Raw genomic sequence first — 19,548 nt, 5'->3', positions numbered from 1 at the left:
AAGTGAACCATGAACTTACTTGGGCAAAGTTTTCATATAAGATAAAGCCAGTAGACTCCTATTTACATGGATGGTACAAGAAGCCTGGGATGCTCAAAGAAGCATTCGAGAGTGTAGGTAAGGCTGTGTTTTAAATGGCACCTGTAAAGTTCCTTGGATGATGGGGAATTATAGACACAAGGCTCTGGTGATCTACCTGAAGAAACAGAACAGAAGGGAGCCAGCCGTGTATCTGCTAGGGGTGGAACAAGGATGTCCTTGAGCCAAGAAGTGACCATTGTGAATCGAGTATGTGCCATAAAGAAAATAAAAACTGACATGTGGTCATTTCAGAGCCTGTCCTCATGTAGAAGGGGAGAAAGACCACCTAGAATTCCAGGAGTTGAAGCTGGCTGTTATTACATTTAGACTTTATTTTTTCAAACTTTCACACATTGAAATGTATACTACATTGGTATAATTTCCATCCTTCTCTCCACCCCCTCCTGTTTCATCCTCACCTCAAATTCATGACCTTTGGAACCGTATTTTAAAACCCAGGTAGTCATCCTGCATCATGAGAACTACCTTTTTATTCTTTCCAGGGAGGATCTCAAAGCCAGAAGAACATTCTAAGAAGGTCATATTTGAATATTCATAAATATATGTCAGGAATGGGTGATAAAGCATAGACATCCTCAGAGGAAGCAAGAACAGTATTGCATCCTGCCCTTCTTGAATCTGCCTCTCTCCTGCTTCACATCCCCTCCCCTTCCACGAGCATCCACTCACTCCCACCCGGACAAGAGCGTACAGACTCTTGGACCGATTCCAAGAGCACAGAAAGACAGCTGCACCCTCTGTTCTCACTGAAGTAGATCAGGTCAAAGCAAGCCCAAGGCGAAGAATCTTCAACTTTAAAGGAAGTGTGACCTTTGCATTGTGTAGATGTACCACATTTTCTGTATCCATTCCTCTGTTGAAGGGCATCTGGGTTCTTTCCAGCTTCTGGCTATTATAAATAAGGCTGCAATGAACATAGTGGAGCACGTGTCTCTTTTATATGTTGGGGCATCGTTTGGGTATATGCCCAAGAGAGGTATAGCTGGATCCTCAGGCAGTTCAATCTCCAATTTTCTGAGGATTCTCCAGACTGATTTCCAGAATGGTTGTACCAGTTTGCAACCCCACCAACAATGGAGGAGTGTTCCTCTTCCTCCACATCCTCACCAGCATCTGTTGTCCCCTGAGTTTTTGATCTTAGCCATTCTCACTGGTGTGAGGTGAAATCTCAGGGTTGTTTTGATTTGCATTTCCCTTATGACTAAAGATGTTGAACATTTCTTTAGGTGTTTCTCAGCCATTCAGCATTCCTCAGCTGTGAATTCTTTGTTTAGCTCTGAACCCCATTTTTTAATAGGGTTATTTGTTTCCCTGCGGTCTAACTTCTTGAGTTCTTTGTATATTTTGGATATAAGGCCTCTATCTGTTGTAGGATTGGTAAAGATCTTTTCCCAATCTGTTGGTTGCCGTTTTGTCCTAACCACAGTGTCCTTTGCCTTACAGAAGCTTTGCAGTTTCATGAGATCCCATTTGTCGATTCTTGATCTTAGAGCGTAAGCCATTGGTGTTTTGTTTAGGAAATTTTTTTCCAGTGCCCATGTGTTCCAGATGCTTCCCTAGTTTTTCTTCTATTAGTTTGAGTGTGTCTGGTTTGATGTGGAGGTCCTTGATCCACTTGGACTTAAGCTTTGTACTTTGTATGGGGACTGAACACATTACCTAACCCAGAGTGACTCTTCTTTGGAAAGAAACAGCCAGAGAAATTATATAATAATATGAGAGTAACCAGAAAAGTCCTAAGGCTAGTTTTTTATTTCACCAAGCATAAGAAAGGACAAGCCCATGGTTGGAGGAGGAAGGATGGTTGGTTTCTCTCTGTTCCCAGGAAGAAGTCCTACCAACTCAGAGACCAGATACAGATTTGCATGTAAAAGGGCAGCTCAGTCTCTGAGCCCTCTCTACTCTCCGTCCTCATTTTGGGTTTCTTTGCAAATCATAGAACACTTTTCAGACTTAAATGTTACCTATCTCCTTCAACTAGAGTATGCTATATAAGTCTAGGAACATCAGGCTGTTTTGGTTCCTGTCAGATGCAAATTCCCTGAACAATGTCCAGCACATAGTGGGTACTCAGTATGTATTTGTGGGAGAAAGGAAAGGAGGAAGGAAGGGAGGGAGGACGAACGGACTAGGTTAAATAACTGTATCTTGGCATCATTACTGTCATTATTATAATTATTCTATGTGTGCAGCCAAGCATGTGCATACACACTTCTACCTGCTGAGTCATCTCAGACACTGAGCTGGGAGCCTCTCCATAAATGAAGACTACTTTTCAAGATGTGGTTTGTGGCTCCCCTTGAAGTAAAGATCTTGTTTGTATATGAAATTAAGTAACTTTGAAAGAGAGAGTAGGACACTTGGTACTAGAGGTTTGGGGATCGAGATAGGAGTGGAAGAGGGTGGGAGAGAGTGGTAACCAGGACAACAGTGCCTATTAGGTGGGGGTGGGGACGATGAGTACTGGTGTTCTGTTGCACACCACCAGGGCTTTCCAAACAATGGGATTAAAAAATAGATAAAAGAGAAGGATTTGTATGTCTTTAAAGATAAGATAAACATTTGAGGTAATGGGTCTACTGATGCAGGTTTGGTCATTGTGTAATGCAATGTGTTGAAACATCATAGTGTATAAATTCACACAGTCTGTATTTATCTAATAAAATATAACAGACGTTTAAAAGGATAACTGATGTGCCTAAATGTGAACTCTGTCGGTGGGAAAACATGGCATACAAGTTAATGACCCTAAAGAGGAAATAATTATATCATCTCGGAAATTCGAGTGTAACTCACTTGAGCGCCTTGACTTAGTAAATGGCAATTTGGTGGCGCAATCTTAAAGATGCCGTTTGTACTCCTGCTTAAATATCTGAAGCAAACACAAAAAACCCAAAATTTTACAGATAGAATCACTTGAAGAGCCATTACCAAAGGAAGGGATTTGAGGGCAGTGGGCTGCTGAGCCAGGGCCATCTCTTGTTTCCGTCCATGTGTCCTCCTACCATGAAGTCGATGGTGGCCCGCCTCTGTGCCTCCTCCCCTGGGACTCCTTTGGCCCGTCTTTTCCAGCATCAGCATGACTGCATCGGCCTTTCCTTTTCAGGAGTTCTGTATGCATTTTGGCCCACGGAATGTTCCTAGCCTGATTTCTTCTGCATCTGTGGGTTTTACCAAATTCGGTAGTTTTTCTACCGAATATCCTCTCTGCAAATTCTAAAACAAATTGGACAGGAATAAAAGCAGGGCACACACCATTTAGATCACACCACTTTTCTTTGCTGCTCCGTTTCTGCACCAGTCACCATGCCTTAATTTAGCACTGGCATAAACTGGGGGTTTTCCCTTTATGTTTGTTTAAGCAGGTGTAATGATTCTATTTGATTAATGGGACTTAACTGCTATGGGTATGGACAGACACACAGGATTAATGGGACTTAAATGATATGGTTATGGACAGACACACATGGTGGTTCCTGCACCTATCTGTAGCCATTTGTGTCCACTCTCTGCTTACACTGCCTTGTGGGAATAATCCTTATGCTTAGATAAAGTCATGAATTTGAGAGGTTGTGGTGACATGGGAGGAGCTGCAGAGGGGGGAGAGCGGGCTGGGAATGACACAAATATAGAGCTCACATACGGAGCTCTCAAAAGTTTAAATTAAAAATTTTCAATTCATCATTGCTCCACCCATTAGTTACTTTCATTGAGGCGGTGTCTACGCAAAGCAGGTCATAATTTACCTCTAATATTGTTTTCGTTACTTAAATGTTTTGTTTAAAAATCGGCTTATAAAGCAACCGCTGAAAAGATGGCTCAGTGGTTAAGAGCACTTCCTGGACCCAGGTTCAGTTCTAAGTATCCACATGTTAGTTCACAGCTACCTGTAACTCCAATTCCAGAGGATCCAGTGCCCTCTTCTGCCCTCCACGGGCAACAGGCATACATGTGGTGCACAGGCATGTATGCAGGCAAAAGACATATAGACATACACACAACAGACATACACACATACACACAACAGGCATACATGTGGTACACAGGCATGCATGCAGGCAAAAGACATACACACATACACACAACAGACATACACACATACACACAACAGACATACACACATACACTGAACAGGCATACATGAGGTACACAGGCATGTATGCAGGCAAAAGACATATAGACATCAAATACAAATATTTAAACAAATAAAAAACCAAAGGAACAGGTTTATAGATGACATTTTCAGACACACTTCCCTTTGGTTGATCCTGTCCCTGCCCACCACACCACCTCATTTCTCTGTCTCAACTCATTCTTTTCTCAGTCTCCTTTCTCCCCTCTTCCCTTTTGCCTCATTTTTTCCCTTCCCATTTAGTCTATTGTCCCCCACCCCCTCCAAAAGCTTCTTCTTTTTGTCTTTGTAATTTCATGGGAATTTCAAAGTAGTTTCTAGTTTCCTGGCCTTTACATATTTACTCCCACATAGATATAAATATTTAACAGTTACAGGCTAGAATCTGCATGTGAGCGAGTGCATATGGCATTTGTCTTTCCGAGCCTGGGCTGCATAGCTTAATACAATGTTTTTCATGCAGTTTCTTGCGCGTTTCATTTTTCTTCATGGCTGAATAAAATTCCACTGTATAAATGTAAAATAAACCTGTGCAAGTGCCATCAATTTTATGGTCAGTTTTAGACCATAAAAAGCCTACTGGTGCATTCCAATAATTAGAATATCACATCAAAATGATGGATTTCATCTAAAGTCAACACTTTTCTCTTCTATCAATATACATAGCTCACTCTAGGTCTAGAAAACACTGCAGAGGGGGTTGGGATGGTGAGATGATTTTCTATTTTCCTAACTGCTCCATTCCCCCCACTCCAGACAACTGAACAACAGCTAGAAAGTACTTTTATCATTATTTGTCTAATATTAAATACCTAACCGAACTATTTTGTGACAGGAAATTGTTTTGTTATTTGTCAGAATGATCAGAGGAAAAAAATAGATATTATCTAGAATTTATTTCTTCTAAGGACAAGGAAAAAAAAACATCTTGTAAAAGCCTGCTTGAACAGGTAACGGGGAAAATGAACTTATTTTTTCTGATGTATTCTATGAGTCATATTTGTTCAAAACAAGGGTGGTTTTATTTGTGGGAACCTCTCTGAAGTCCTTTACACTCTGAGTTAGCCTAGATGTGGAGATGATCTAGGGTCTCCAGAGACAGTACAGCTCTTCAGAAACAAGAACGGACTTCTGGGGACTTTTAAAATTTTTTTTACAGAATGAGTGGTATTTTTTCATTTAATGTCTCATTTTTTAATTAAAAATATTTCATTCAATGTATTTTGCTCATGCCTCACCTTCCCTAACTCCTGCAAGCTCCTTCCACCACTGTCCCCGACCCCCATCGGATTGTGTATGCTCTCTCCTCTCTCAGAAACAAGCAAACAAATAAAAACCACAAGAAACAAAATGAAAATAAGAAAAGCCAAAATCGAATGATAGAAACCCTACAAAATTAAAACAACAACAACAAAAAAACAAACAAACAAAAAACAGCTAACATCAGTAAGAACAGGCAAAAGACCTGTAAGACAAAAGAATACCAAGACTCGGAAAAATGAAAAAGTTCCGAACAATACCACTGTCTTTATTTTAACATGGCTTGCTACTCCTGGTGTAAGAGCTGTCCTGAAGTGTAGTTAATGCACCTACTAAGACTCCACTGGAGAAGACCAGTTTTCCCTTTGCCAGTAGGTATCTGTTGCAGATAGTTTCTTGATTAGGGCTGGAACCCTCTGTCCACTGTACCCTCTTAGCACTGGGAAGCTGTTTGACTTGAACCTGTTCAGGTACTGAGCATGCTATCACAGCCTGAGTGCGTTTGTGTATATACATATCCTACTGTGTGTAGAAGATGCTGTTTCCTTGGAGTTATCCCTAATGTCTGGCTCGTGTGTCTCTTTGCTTCTTCCTTATAGATACCTCAGCCTGGTGAAGAAGTTTTATTTTTGACTGAGTGCTCCAAAGGGTCTCACTATCTGCACACTGTCCAGTTGTGGATCTTTGTGTTAGTTCTGATTGCAGAAAGTTTCTCTGATGGGAGTTGAGTAAGGCACTATATCATTAGGTCTCATTTTATTGCTATATTCCTTTAGCGGGATAATAGTAGATTTTCCTTCAGCGTCACGACCTATCTAATCTCAGATTTGTGTCCCTTTGGCAATAAGGGTTTGATCTCATGGAATGGGCCATAAATCCAATCAAGAGTGGTTGGTTACTACTTTGACATCTCTTCTCCTCTTTCACCAGTGTGTCTTGCAGGTAGGTGAGTCAGTTTTAGGTCTTAGGCTTTGTGGCTGAGTTCGTGATTACCTATTCCCTCTAGTGGTATACAGAGTAACTAGTACCCCAAATACTGTTCAGTAAGGGTAGAGCTTCTAGTTAAGCACCAGTTTGATTTTTCTGTGTTCTATAACATCAATGTTGTCTTCAGCAATAGGATCTTACTATCAAGTTGTGGAGAGAAACCAGTAGCCTTGCCAAATAGCCTGTGATGTTTGGAGGTTCCATGGGGACTCCTTTTTTCTATTGGCTATTTTATGTGTTTACATTTCAGATGCTACTCCCTTCCCCCCTCTCTCATCCTCTCCCCCTCCCCCTGCTTCTATGAAGATGTTCCCACTCCCACCCACCCACTCCCACTTCAGCACTCTGGCATTCCCTTACACTGGGGAAATAAGCCTTCACAGGACCGAGGGCCTCTCCTCTCACTGATGCCTGATGAGGCCCATCCTCTGCTGTATATGTGGATGGAGTCATGGGTTCCTCCATGTGTACTCTTTGGTTGGTGGTTTAGTCCCTGGGAGTTCTGGGGGGTTTGGTTGGTTGATATTGTTGTTCTTCCTATGGGGTTGCAACCCCCTTCAGTTTCCATGGGGAGACTCTTAAAAACCTATTCCTAGAACAGGAAGTTTTACTTGGTGGCTACATTGGTACATTGTATTCTCTGCTATTTGGTGGCTCCATTTACATTCCTTTCATGTGTGTGTGTGTGTGTGTGTGTGTGTGTGTGTGTGTGTGTGTGTGTGGTTTAGGAAGCTTCTAGAATAGTAGATTTCTATGTTTTTAAAATGGCCTTTGGCATTAGTTGTCTCTTGCTATATTCTCTACTGTATCCTTCTTTCCCAGCTTCCCTTCATATTTAATTCTGCTTTTCTAGTGCCACCTTTACTAGTCCATAATATTATATTCTAATTCTCCTTCCTTGGGAGATTCTCTCCTCACACTTGGTCTTTTCCTCAGTACTTGACCCCGGTGGTTACTAGAATCCTAGCACACATATCAAGTTAACATCCACATATAAGACATAACAAACAACTGTCTTTTGTGATCTGGATTATCTCATTCAAGATGATTGTTTTCAGCTCCATCCATTTGCTGTAAATTTAATAATTTTATTTTTCTTAATAGCTGAATAATATTCCACTTGCATACATGTACCACATTTTCATGATTCATTTTCTGGTTATTATGAAAGAGTATGTCCTTATGATTCTCTGGATTTCCCTGGTCTCTGTTGTAATATTCCCTTTTCATTTCTAATTTTATTAATTTGTCTTTTGGCTAATTTTGCCAATTTGTCAATCTTATAGATTTTCTCAAAAACACTCTTAATTTTATTCATTTTTATTTGCTTGTTGGCTTTTTTAAAAAAATTTGTTTCTATTTCATTGATTTCAGCCCTTAGTTTGATTATTTTTTTCCCATCTACTATTTTAGGTGGTATTTCTTCTTATTGTTCTCGAGCTTTCAGGTGTGTCATTAAGTGGCTAGTATGAGATTTCTCCAGAGTTATGTAGGATTTTAGTGTTGGGAAATCACCTCGTAGAGCTGCCTTTATCGTGTTCCATAGGACGGAATATATTGTGTTTTTATTCTCATTCAGTTATAGAAAGGTCTTATTATTTTTTTCTTCATTTCTGTCTTGACCAATTTTCACTCAGTGATGAGTTGTTTAGTTTCTATGAATTTGTGTACTTTTTTGGTGTTTCTTTTGTTGTTATCCAGCTCTAATCCACAATGGTCTGAGAGGACTCGAGGGATTATTTCTTATCTGTTGATACTTTCTTTGTGTTTAAGTATGTGGTCACTTTTGGAGAAAATTTCATAAGCCACTGAAAAGAAACTCTATTCTTTAATGTTTGTGTGGAATGTTCTGTATATGTCTGTTAGGTCCATTGAATTTATGACATTATTTAACTCTAGCAATTCTCTGTTGAGCTTTTGTTTGGATGACCTGTCTACTGGTGAAAGTGGAATATTGAAGTCACACAGTATCACCATGTGAAGAACAATATATAATTTTAGCTGCAGAAATGTTTTGTTTATGGACTTGGTTGTTTTTATGTTGTAAACATAAATGTTTGGGATTATAATATCCTTTGGTGAATTTATAAGTGAGTATGTAGTGTCCTTCCCTGTCTTCTGATTAGCTAATAATAGCATAGAGGGTAGATATCTGTCCAACATTAGTGCTATTAAAGGCTTATTATAAATATAAAGGGTGTGTGTGTGTGTGTGTGTGTGTGTGTGTTTTATCTGGGAACTGAATAATCAAAGGCAGGGTAGAAGCTCCAGGTTGAGATTAAATATAACCAACAACAGTGACTTCTGGCCAAGAACCCACCCAGCTAAGCTTGCCATCTTGTGAAAAGGAATTAAAGAAAAGCTTAGGTCCAGGTGTGATGGTACACACCTTTAATTCAAGGAGTTTGGAGACAGAGGCATATGCAGATCTCTGAGTTCAAGGCCAACCTAGTCTACAGCACAAGTTCCAGAATAGTCAAGCTTAGGCAATGAAGAAAACTATTGAAAATTTAAAAGTTGGTAAAGATGTAATTGAACAAGGGAGGTCATGTTCCAGCTCCAGCAAACAGCAGAATTTGGGAGCTTTGTCCACATTGTCTTAGCTAGGATTTCTATTGCTGTGATAAAACTCTATGACCAAAAGAGCAAGTTGGAGAAGAAAGGGTTTATTTGACTTATACATTCAGATCATAGTCCATTACTGGAGGAAGTCAGAACAGGAATTCAAGTACCACTGGAACCTGGAGGCAGTGGCACTACTGGAAACTGATGCAGATGACAGGGAGAGTGCTGCTTACTGGCTTGCTTCACCTGGTTTGCTCAGCCTACTTTCTTCTAGAACCCAGGACCACCAGCCCATGCATGGCACCACCCACCATAAGCTATATACATTCTTCCACTGATTACTAATTGAGAAAATGCCTTACATCTGGATCTCATGGAGGCATTTTCTCAACCAAGGCTTCTTCCACTCTGATGACTCTAACTTGTGTCAAGCTGACACACAAAACTAGCCAGTATACATGTGGTTCTGGCTTTAGAGTAAAGAATAGAAATGGTTATGACAGGTGTGTAGCCTGGACTTCCCTCCATGAAGGCCTAGAATCAAAGGGATTATGGAATCTCCCTCCATGACTAAGGGAGGTCACTAAGGCCAAGCATGTTACAGGGGTGTTCCTACATGCAGGCACAGAGAAGCCATTGTGTGAGGTTGAGATGGTGAGGTCTGGATTGCCTTGGAGACCTCAGGAGGTTAGAGATGCCAGAGCCATGGATACCTGCTGAGGAAAGCTGTTAACAGGGAGTGGAACCAGCCCAAGAGAAAGAAGTGTGTTGTAGTTCACAACGCTGAAACCAGTTGGAGATTTGAAGAGCATTTCGACATCAGACATGGAGATGCGGAGTTTGGAGTTTGATCTTGCTTTGGTTCAGCATTTCCTCACTATGCTCCTTTCCATACAGTTTGAATCAGTAATGTATATCCTGTGCCATGATATATGGGATTTGCTTTTATAGGGGATTGATTTCAAAAGATACTTTGAACTTTGGACTTTTAAATATTGTTGAGACTGTGATAGACTATGGGGACTATTGAATTTGAACTAAATGTATTTTCCACTATGTTATGGCTATAATCCTCTGGGGGTCAAAGAGTGGAATGTGGTTTGAATAGGTATGGCCCCCACAGACTCATGTGTTTGAATGCTTGGCCCAATAATGAGAATAACACTATTAGGAGATGTGGCCTTGTTGGAGTATGTGTGGTTTTATTGGAGGAAATGAGTTATTAAGGAGTCAGGCTTTGAGGTTTCATATATACTCATGCCCTTCCCAGCATGAAACATAGTCTCTGTCTACTGCCTTCAGATCAAGATGTAGAACTCTAGGTTCCTTCAGCACCATGTCCACTTATATACTGTCATACCATGATGATACTGGGCTAAACTTTTGAAACTATAAGGCAGCTTTAATTAAATGCTGTCTTTGTAAGAGTTGCCATGTTCTTAACAACAATGGAAGTCCTAACTAATACATCTAGTGTCCCAGGTTTCCTGAATGTTTTAGTGCCTGGATATTATTTTTTGGGGGGGTGAACTGCGGTATTTATTTCTTCTGCCCTATCTCCATGACTTGAAATTCTCTCTGCTGTCCCTTGTAATTTGTTGGTGAAGCTTATATCTGAGGTTTTGGCTTGACACTCTTTAAGTTTTTCATTTCCATTTTCATTTGTTTGGGTTTTCTTCTGTGATTCTATTTCTTTCTTAAGTATATTTTCATGTCTTGAAATGTCTTCATTATTTCCTTCAAAAGTTTATATTTTTGTGAAGGCATTTATTCATATTCTCTTTAAACTCTTTGAATACATTTGAATTGTTATTTCAAAGTACTTGTCTTGGACTTCAGCTGAATTGCTTTTCTCCTAGTTACTGCAATAGGGTTGATGTCCTTTGAGGAGACATCTTGTGGTTGCTCATGTTGGTACTTTTTGTGCTGAGATTTAAGCGTCGGTCCTTACAATGTTTGGGATGTTTCTTGATGTAGCTACGTGCTCTTGTCTCTGTTGAGTGGGTGTTCTGTTGCTCACCCTGGATCCTAGGCAAATGCGATGGCAGGGCACTACCTAGTAGAGAGTGTCTTTAGATCTTTAAGAGACACAAAGGAATGGAAATGGGGTAGGAGTCAGAAGAAACAACAAGAAAGGCATTAGGGAAAAGTTCATAAGACCCTGGGTCCACACCAAGAGTCAGAGCCCCAGGGAATGGAGGTGGAATGGGAGGAGGAGCTCCTGGAGGAAACAGTAAGATTAAAAGGAAGTCTGGGAACACTGGAGTGAAAGAGCCAGGGATTTTTAAATGAATGACTTTTTACAATGTCTTATTATTTGATGATGGTGATGATGGTGATGATAATTTTTTTTTGGCAATGGTGCCTTATTAAAGTACTGCTTGACAGGCTTAAGTAAGATCTTCTTTGTTAGCAACCAAAGAACTAAGATGTCATCTTTATTCCAATGTGAGATGATGTGCTACTCATACAGACCATGAAAAGTATTTGGGTAATAACTAGATTTCAATGTTTTGGCCTCTTATTCACTCAGGGCATTTGAAAATAAACAAGCATGTTGAACTTGAAAAGAACTGGCCAAAAGTGTCTGGAGGGTGGAGGAAAGAAGGTAGTCAACACATTTGGAAGGGTAAACTGTAAGAGTTAAGGCCTTGAGAATGTGTTTACTAACTGAACATAAGTGTTCCTTGCAAGTTTAGAACAGAGACTAAAGGAACGCCCGTTCAGAGCCTGCCGCACATGTGGCCCATACATATACAGCCACCAAACTAGATAAGATGGATGAAGCAAAGAAGTGCAGGCTGACAGGAACCGGATGTAGATCTCTCCTGAGAGACACAGGCAGAATAAGGCAAATACATACGTGAATGCCAGCAGCAAACCACTGAACTGAGAATGGGACCACAGTTGAAGGATTCAGAGAAAGGACTGGAAGAGCTTGAAGGGGCTTGAGACTCCATATGAACAACAATGCCAACCAACCAGATCTTCCAGGGACTAAGCCACTACCCAAAGACTATACATGGACTGGCCCTGGGCTCCAATCTCATAGGTAGCAATGAATAGCCTAGTAAGAGCACCAGTGGAAGGGGAAGTCCTTGGTCCTGCCAAGACTGAACCCCCAGTGAACGTGATTCTTGGAGGGAGGGCGGTAATGGAGGGAGGATGGGGAGGGGAACACTGAGGTAGAAGGGGAGGGGGAGGGATTAGGGGGAATGTTCGGGAAAGGGAATAACAATTGAAATGTAAATAAGAAATACCCAATTTAATAAAGATGAAGGGGGAAAAAGTATTCCTTGCAGGTTGGGGTTTCACCTATACTTGTCAAAGGACTATAGCATAGAAGGTTCCAGAAGCAGACTCTGGGAAAGCTAGACTTGCGAAGTTATTTCTACTTCCTTCCTAGGGGTCAAAGGACGATGTGTTCTTAGGCCTTATTGGAACCAAGAAGAACTAGCAGTGGATGAGCTTCTGACATGAGCCTAGCCACAGGATGTAGACCACACTGAGCAGGGTGCTGGCTTCCCTCACATGTGGAATGTATGAGGAAGTCATAATGGAACCTTGCCATTTCCCCTATCCCGTGTAATGTGTGTGGGAGTCATTACCGAACCTCCCAATTCTCACTAACCTGTTATACAGACTTTATACTGGGTTTTCTTAAGTACAGCACACATGAGGGAGTTTATTGTGGAAATTAAGAAATTGGGATCGTAAGAAGAGTTGACTCTCAACAAAACAGGAAATATTAATGATATTCTGAAATGAGCTTCTTAGAAACATTTGATTTTTAAAAAATAGTATCACCTGACTCAAGCTAGTCTTTATTATGCAAATCAAATGGAAATTTTTAGTGATTATCCCTGCATGTTTGCCATGTTGATTTTAGCTATTTCATGCACCAAATTGCCGATCTCGAGTTTGTGATGTATATATCCCAAAAACAGCTTTTGAACATATGGAAGTGTTTTTTTGAATTATGCTTATGTTAGGTTCTAAAGTGATTTTTCACATTAAGATGGTGTAGGATTAGATTTCTCTATGAGCACTCAAATCCAGAAATCAACAGAGGCTGTTCACATAAGATGTTATACTCTCACGTAAAAGGTCTGCGAGATAGCAGGCCAGAACTCATGTAGACGTTTCCCAGATGGTCACAAGTGTCCTACTCATAGCTTTCTGCTCTGCCAGCCCTTGAGAAAGATCCAAAATGGCTACTGGATACCAACCACAATGCTCACCCTCTGCGTAGCAGGAACAGGAATAAAAGAGACTGTCCCAGGAAGCTGTATAAAGGACTTCGCCTAGTGCTCCATAGTACAGGGTATACCCTGTCAAAGTGTGAAGGAAGGCTGGAAAATGTAGTCTAGGACTTCACAAGTCCAGCTGAAATATGAGATTCTATTACTGAAAAAGAGGAAGAAGCAACACCTCATATCAGTGGGTAACACTTGCCTCTCTTACACAGAGACATCGAGTAGGCTCTGTGGCCAGACCGCTCTTTACCTCTTTGTCCTCTTCTTGCTATAGCCCAACTCTGATGTGGACCCTTAAAACTTTCTATATCTGGAAATTCCTTTGTTTCATATAACCTTCAGAAGATTAGGAAGTTCAATTTTTTAAATTAATTTATTTTATATGCATTGGTATTTAGCTTACATGTATTTCTACATGAAGATGCCAGATCCCCTGGAATTTGAGTTATAGACAATTGTGAGCTGTCATGTGGGTGCTAGGAATTGAACCCCAATCCTCTGGAAGAGAAGCTAGTCCTCTTAACCACTGAGCTCTTCTTTTCTCCAGCCCTGGGAAGTTAGTTTTTAAAATCTTATGCCTCCAAACAAAATGATGTCTTTTCACCTTCCCCCTAAGACACATTTAAATATTTATTTCTTTTTGTTAAGATACATAAGGCCCAATGGTGTTTTCCTTGCTCCTAATTTGTGAGTAGGAAAATCCAGGAATAAACATAACTGAGCATATGGGTCTGAGTTGGGAAAGTGTTCTAGGGAGGCCATGCGATTCAGGAGGTTGTGGTCGTCTGAGAACAGTGGTCTGAGAAGCCAAGAGTCTAGAAGGCTGTGGCCTAGATCAGGGAACCATGAGCAGAGACACTGGTTAAACTTGCCTAGAGTGGCTACAGCAGAGCTCCTACTTACCAAATTGTACTGTAACTGTGCCTTTAACTATAGCTGTGTTACATCTGCAGCAGAAGACTTCACCTTTCCAAAGATTCGTTCCCTCCATGTTTTTTTTTTTTAAATAACACATTCTTTGGGGTTTAATATATTCTGGAGTTTCACTGGCTGTCTTGGGAAATCTAGTCTTCTAGGCTAGGAAAATAATGCATTTTCTTAGTGATAAATCTGCCTCTCTGTACTGAGTCTATAGCGTCCTGGTCGTCTGCAGATGTATGGTCAAAGCACTGAATCCTCAACTCACCACAGTCTCCTGCTCTTAGAAATAAGAACTTCCATTTCTAAGGCCCCCTGGATTCTACCCACAATGCTTCCTCACACCACACGGTCTAAGTAAGTGTACCTTGTAATTTGCAAATGATCCCTCACGTTGGTACTTGCTTGATTGTCCACTAAATTCTCCTTGGAAGAGAGTGGACAGCACTGATTGTAACGGTGACATTTGAAGACCCTGAAAACCTTTTGGATTTTCTTAGGGAAGTTAAAAAAACAAAACAAAACACATAACAGTCCTGAAAGGGTTAAAAAAGGAAACTAGGAAGAGTCAGTACCTAATTGAATGAGTACTTCCCATTCTATGGGAGAAACTAACTGCTTTTGATTTTCCAACAACACATAGGAATCGCTATTTTCAGGTACTTATGATGAAATAGTGGCTATGAGCTATTTTTCATGTTTTAAATGTCACCCGGAGTCAGTAATTAACGTCAGAATTTGCCTTAGTAGGGAAATGGTTTAGTGGCTGACCTTGGTGATTAATTTTTCTTGCGTGTGTTTTCTATTTCTCCAGAGATGGGTATCAGAAGCACAAGAGCAGATGTCCCAAGTTTTGGTAAACAAGGACTTCCTGGAGAAGAAGAAAAAGGCCTTGGTACACGACGAGACAATGTGCCTTGGGATTTTGGAAAGGTATCTATTGTCCCTTCTTTGGCTTGTAGAACACACACACCCCAGGGTTTATATTCATAGGAAAGAGGCAAGTCATCCCAGTCACGGTTGCAAACGTCTCTGCTTTCTGCTTCCTCTCTACCTGTTTGCAAAAGAAATCTTCATCCTTAATTGTTAACCAATCAAGGTTTGACTTATTCATGATTCAACTAAAACTCACATTTGATTTAGATAGTTTTCTAGCTCAGGGTTCTTACTACCTGAATCTTACTTACTTAACTATTTGAAGATTGCTTCTACAATTTACTCGTGAACAGCATCTATGATCCTGTTTGTACATGTGTAAAATGGGCATTATTTAAATGCTTACTTCAGAGGCTTGTTCTGAACTTTAGAAGCAATAAAGTATGAAATGTGTCTAGAAATGTTGCCTGACAGTCAGAATTAGGCAATCGGACTCTAATCAGGATTGGTTGCTCTGCTGTTCTTGCAGTGGGAGTATTTTAAGTGTCTTCCACAGGCATTTCTTTGTGGACATTTCTCCAGAGAGAGAGAGAGAGAGACAGAGAGTCTTTAAAGGGTAGGAGCTATGTTTTGTCATACCTATTGTCCTACACCAGACAGAACTCCCCTCTAGAGAAGTACATAGAATAGACTTTGCTTTCTATTGTAATTATTGAAAAATGGCAGCCAAAGTAATGACAAAAAATGATAAAAGTTCTCATTGGTTTACTATTGTTTTCAAAGTATATAAACATTGCAAACATATTTTTTTTTCTAGAGGTTGTTCCCAAATTACTTCTGAATAGCTTTGAAATGTCAAATGTGACTGTCTGCTACTGTTTCTCTTACAGTGACCCTCAATTACTTCCCTCAGGCTTTCGAGAAGCTTCTATGGAACCCCCACCAGATCCGAGAAAACAGTAAGTTGTTCCTAAACTGCTGCTGATTATATGAAATGTCGATCCAAGAGCTTAGTTTACTGAAGTGACGAATGTCCCAAGGTCAACCAGATGTCCTTTACATGACGTCTGGGACTTAATAGCAATGGACTTTTGTCCATAAAAAGGCATAGCATCAGTTAACAATAATGACAACAGTAACAGTAATGACCACAATAAATGAAATAGCTCTTACTTGTGAATTCTCCTACGCTCTAACATTTACTTGCAATCTTGAAATGATAGCAGGCTGGCACATGCTTGTATTGCCAGCACTAGGGACGCTCCGGTGAAGGTGTTGTTGTTCCAGGTCAGCTTGGGTTACATAGTGAGACCTTTCTCCAAAACAGGGGAAACAACCATGCATAGGAAGATAATCAGGACTCTGTGAAGCTGATGAAATCATCTGCCCATGAGTAGATAATCCAAGTCATCGGTGCACACACTTCTAGCTGAGTTAAAAAAAAAAAAAAAGATAACGTGCTGCTATTGTGGCTCTCTCACATGAGCACGTGTCTTTTTCATAGGTAGCTAAATGTGGTGCTTTGTTAACTTTCGTGCCTTGGTCAGTCCCATTTTTAAAAAGCCGCCTAAATGTAGACCCGGTGTGGTGTCTTGTTTTTAAGTACAAGAGAGCGGCAGCATGCCTTTTGGAGGGAAGAAGATCCAGATGTTAAGGAAGTTTCATTCAGGCAAGAATTACAGAGTAGTTGGTGGTTAAATTCACCTGAGTTTGACTGTACAGAAAGACATGGGTGTTTTTTTATGGTTAAAGAAATGTGAGACACCGCCGGAACCTGAAAGAAACAGACCGGATAAACAGTTCTCTGCACCCAAATCCCGTGGGAGGGAGAGCTAAACCTTCAGAGAGGCAGACAAGCCTGGGAAACCAGAAGAGACTGCTCCCTGCACACACATCTCGGACGCCAGAGGAAAAAGCCAAAGACCATCTGGAACCCTGGTGCACTGAAGCTCCCGGAAGGGGCGGCACAGGTCTTCCTGGTTGCTGCCGCTGCAGAGAGCCCGTGGGGAGCACCCCACGAGCGAACCTGAGCCTCGGGACCACAGGTAAGACCAAATTTTCTGCTGCAAGAAAGCTGCCTGGTGAGCTTGGGACACAGGAAAGCAGAATTTCTCTAGGACCGGGCACGTTCTGTGTTTACCGGAAGTCCCACACCCGCGGATCCCGGCCCGCAGCAGCTCTCTGCTCCCAGACCCGGTGAGAGAGAGACCCAACCGCCTGGTCAGGTGGGCACTCCTGAGGCTGCAGAGCGGAAGAGACCACCAACTCTGCTCACCCCTGCCCACATCCCTGGCCCAAGAGGAAACTGTATAAGGCCTCTGGGCTCCCGTGGGGAAGGGCCCAGGAGCGGCAGGACCCCTGTGCCTGAGACACCGCCGGAACCTGAAAGAAACAGACCGGATAAACAGTTCTCTGCACCCAAATCCCGTGGGAGGGAGAGCTAAACCTTCAGAGAGGCAGACAAGCCTGGGAAACCAGAAGTGACTGCTCCCTGCACACACATCTCGGACGCCAGAGGAAAAAGCCAAAGACCATCTGGAACCCTGGTGCACTGAAGTTCCCGGAAGGGGCGGCACAGGTCTTCCTGGTTGCTGCCGCTGCAGACAGCCCGTGGGCAGCACCCCACGAGCGAACCTGAGCCTCGGGACCACAGGTAAGACCAAATTTTCTGCTGCAAGAAAGCTGCCTGGTGAACTCAAGACACAGGCCCACAGGAACAGCTGAAGACCTGTAGAGAGGAAAAACTACACGCCCGAAAGCAGAACACTCTGTCCCCATAACTGACTGAAAGAGAGGAAAACAGGTCTACAGCACTCCTGTCACACAGGCTTATAGGACAGTCTAGCCACTGTCAGAAATAGCAGAACAAAGTAACACTAGAGATAATCTGATGGCGAGAGGCAAGCGCAGGAACCCAAGCAACAGAAACCAAGACTACATGCCATCATCGGAGCCCAATTCTCCCACCAAAACAAACATGGAATATCCAAACACACCAGAAAAGCAAGATCTAGTTACAAAATCATATTTGATCATGATGCTGGAGGACTTCAAGAAAGACATGAACACACTTAGGGAAGCACAGGAAAACATTAATAAACAAGTAAAAGCCTACAGAGAGGAATCGCAAAAATCCCTGAAAGAATTCCAGGAAAACACAATCAAACAGTTGAAGGAATTAAAAATGGAAATAGAAGCAATCAAGAAAGAACACATGGAAACAACCCTGGATATAGAAAACCAAAAGAAGAGACAAGGAGCTGTAGATACAAGCCTCACCAACAGAATTCAAGAGATGGAAGAGAGAATCTCAGGAGCAGAAGATTCCATAGAAATCATTGACTCAACTGTCAAAGATAATGTAAAGCGGAAAAAGCTACTGGTCCAAAACATACAGGAAATCCAGGACTCAATGAGAAGATCAAACCTAAGGATAATAGGTATAGAAGAGAGTGAAGACTCCCAGCTCAAAGGACCAGTAAATATCTTCAACAAAATCATAGAAGAAAACTTCCCTAACCTAAAAAAAGAGATACCCATAGACATACAAGAAGCCTACAGAACTCCAAATAGATTGGACCAGAAAAGAAACACCTCCCGTCACATAATTGTCAAAACACCAAACGCACAAAATAAAGAAAGAATATTAAAAGCAGTAAGGGAAAAAGGTCAAGTAACATATAAAGGGAGACCTATCAGAATCACACCAGACTTCTCGCCAGAAACTATGAAGGCCAGAAGATCCTGGACTGACGTCATACAGACCCTAAGAGAACACAAATGCCAGCCCAGGTTACTGTATCCAGCAAAACTCTCAATTAACATTGATGGAGAAACCAAGATATTCCATGACAAAACCAAATTTACACAATATCTTTCTACAAATCCAGCACTACAAAGGATAATAAATGGTAAAGCCCAACATAAGGAGGCAAGCTATACCCTAGAAGAAGCAAGAAACTAATCGTCTTGGCAACAAAACAAAGAGAATGAAAGCACACAAACATAACCTCACATCCAAATATGAATATAAAGGGAAGCAATAATCACTATTCCTTAATATCTCTCAATATCAATGGCCTCAACTCCCCAATAAAAAGACATAGATTAACAAACTGGATACGCAATGAGGACCCTGCATTCTGCTGCCTACAGGAAACACACCTCAGAGACAAAGACAGACACTACCTCAGAGTGAAAGGCTGGAAAACAACTTTCCAAGCAAATGGTCAGAAGAAGCAAGCTGGAGTAGCCATTCTAATATCAAATAAAATCAATTTCCAACTAAAAGTCATCAAAAAAGATAAGGAAGGACACTTCATATTCATCAAAGGAAAAATCCACCAAGATGAACTCTCAATCCTAAATATCTATGCCCCAAATACAAGGGCACCTACATACGTAAAAGAAACCTTACTAAAGCTCAAAACACACATTGCACCTCACACAATA

At 41.3% G+C, this 19,548-nt stretch overlaps 2 protein-coding genes across 10 annotated transcripts in view; one reads left to right on the top strand and one right to left on the bottom strand.

The window, feature by feature from the left end:
• The window catches only part of LOC120100003 (40S ribosomal protein S12-like), a 673,396-nt gene that overhangs the window by 55,420 nt on the left and 598,428 nt on the right, over positions 1 to 19,548 (bottom strand). The window lies entirely within an intron of this gene.
• Cfap95 (cilia and flagella associated protein 95) overlaps positions 1 to 19,548 on the top strand; it is a 111,151-nt gene that overhangs the window by 48,006 nt on the left and 43,597 nt on the right. For 5 of the 9 annotated variants that reach the window (XM_063271673.1, XM_063271678.1, XM_063271664.1 and 2 more), the window contains 3 exons: positions 15,035 to 15,153; positions 15,987 to 16,055; positions 16,849 to 17,305. In XM_063271673.1, the coding sequence (XP_063127743.1) occupies positions 15,035 to 15,153; positions 15,987 to 16,055; positions 16,849 to 17,296 (636 nt within the window). In that variant the 3' untranslated portion in view covers positions 17,297 to 17,305. Of the gene's footprint in view, positions 1 to 15,034; positions 15,154 to 15,986; positions 16,056 to 16,848; positions 17,306 to 19,548 lie in introns of those variants that run through there. The other 4 variants (XM_039087954.2, XM_063271670.1, NM_001109164.1 and 1 more) reach the window with 2 other exon arrangements.

This window comes from Rattus norvegicus, chromosome 1 (genome assembly GCF_036323735.1).
Source record: "Rattus norvegicus strain BN/NHsdMcwi chromosome 1, GRCr8, whole genome shotgun sequence".
In the NCBI taxonomy this organism is placed as follows: Eukaryota; Metazoa; Chordata; class Mammalia; order Rodentia; family Muridae; genus Rattus; species Rattus norvegicus.
This window is presented reverse-complemented; position numbering and strand designations above follow the sequence as displayed.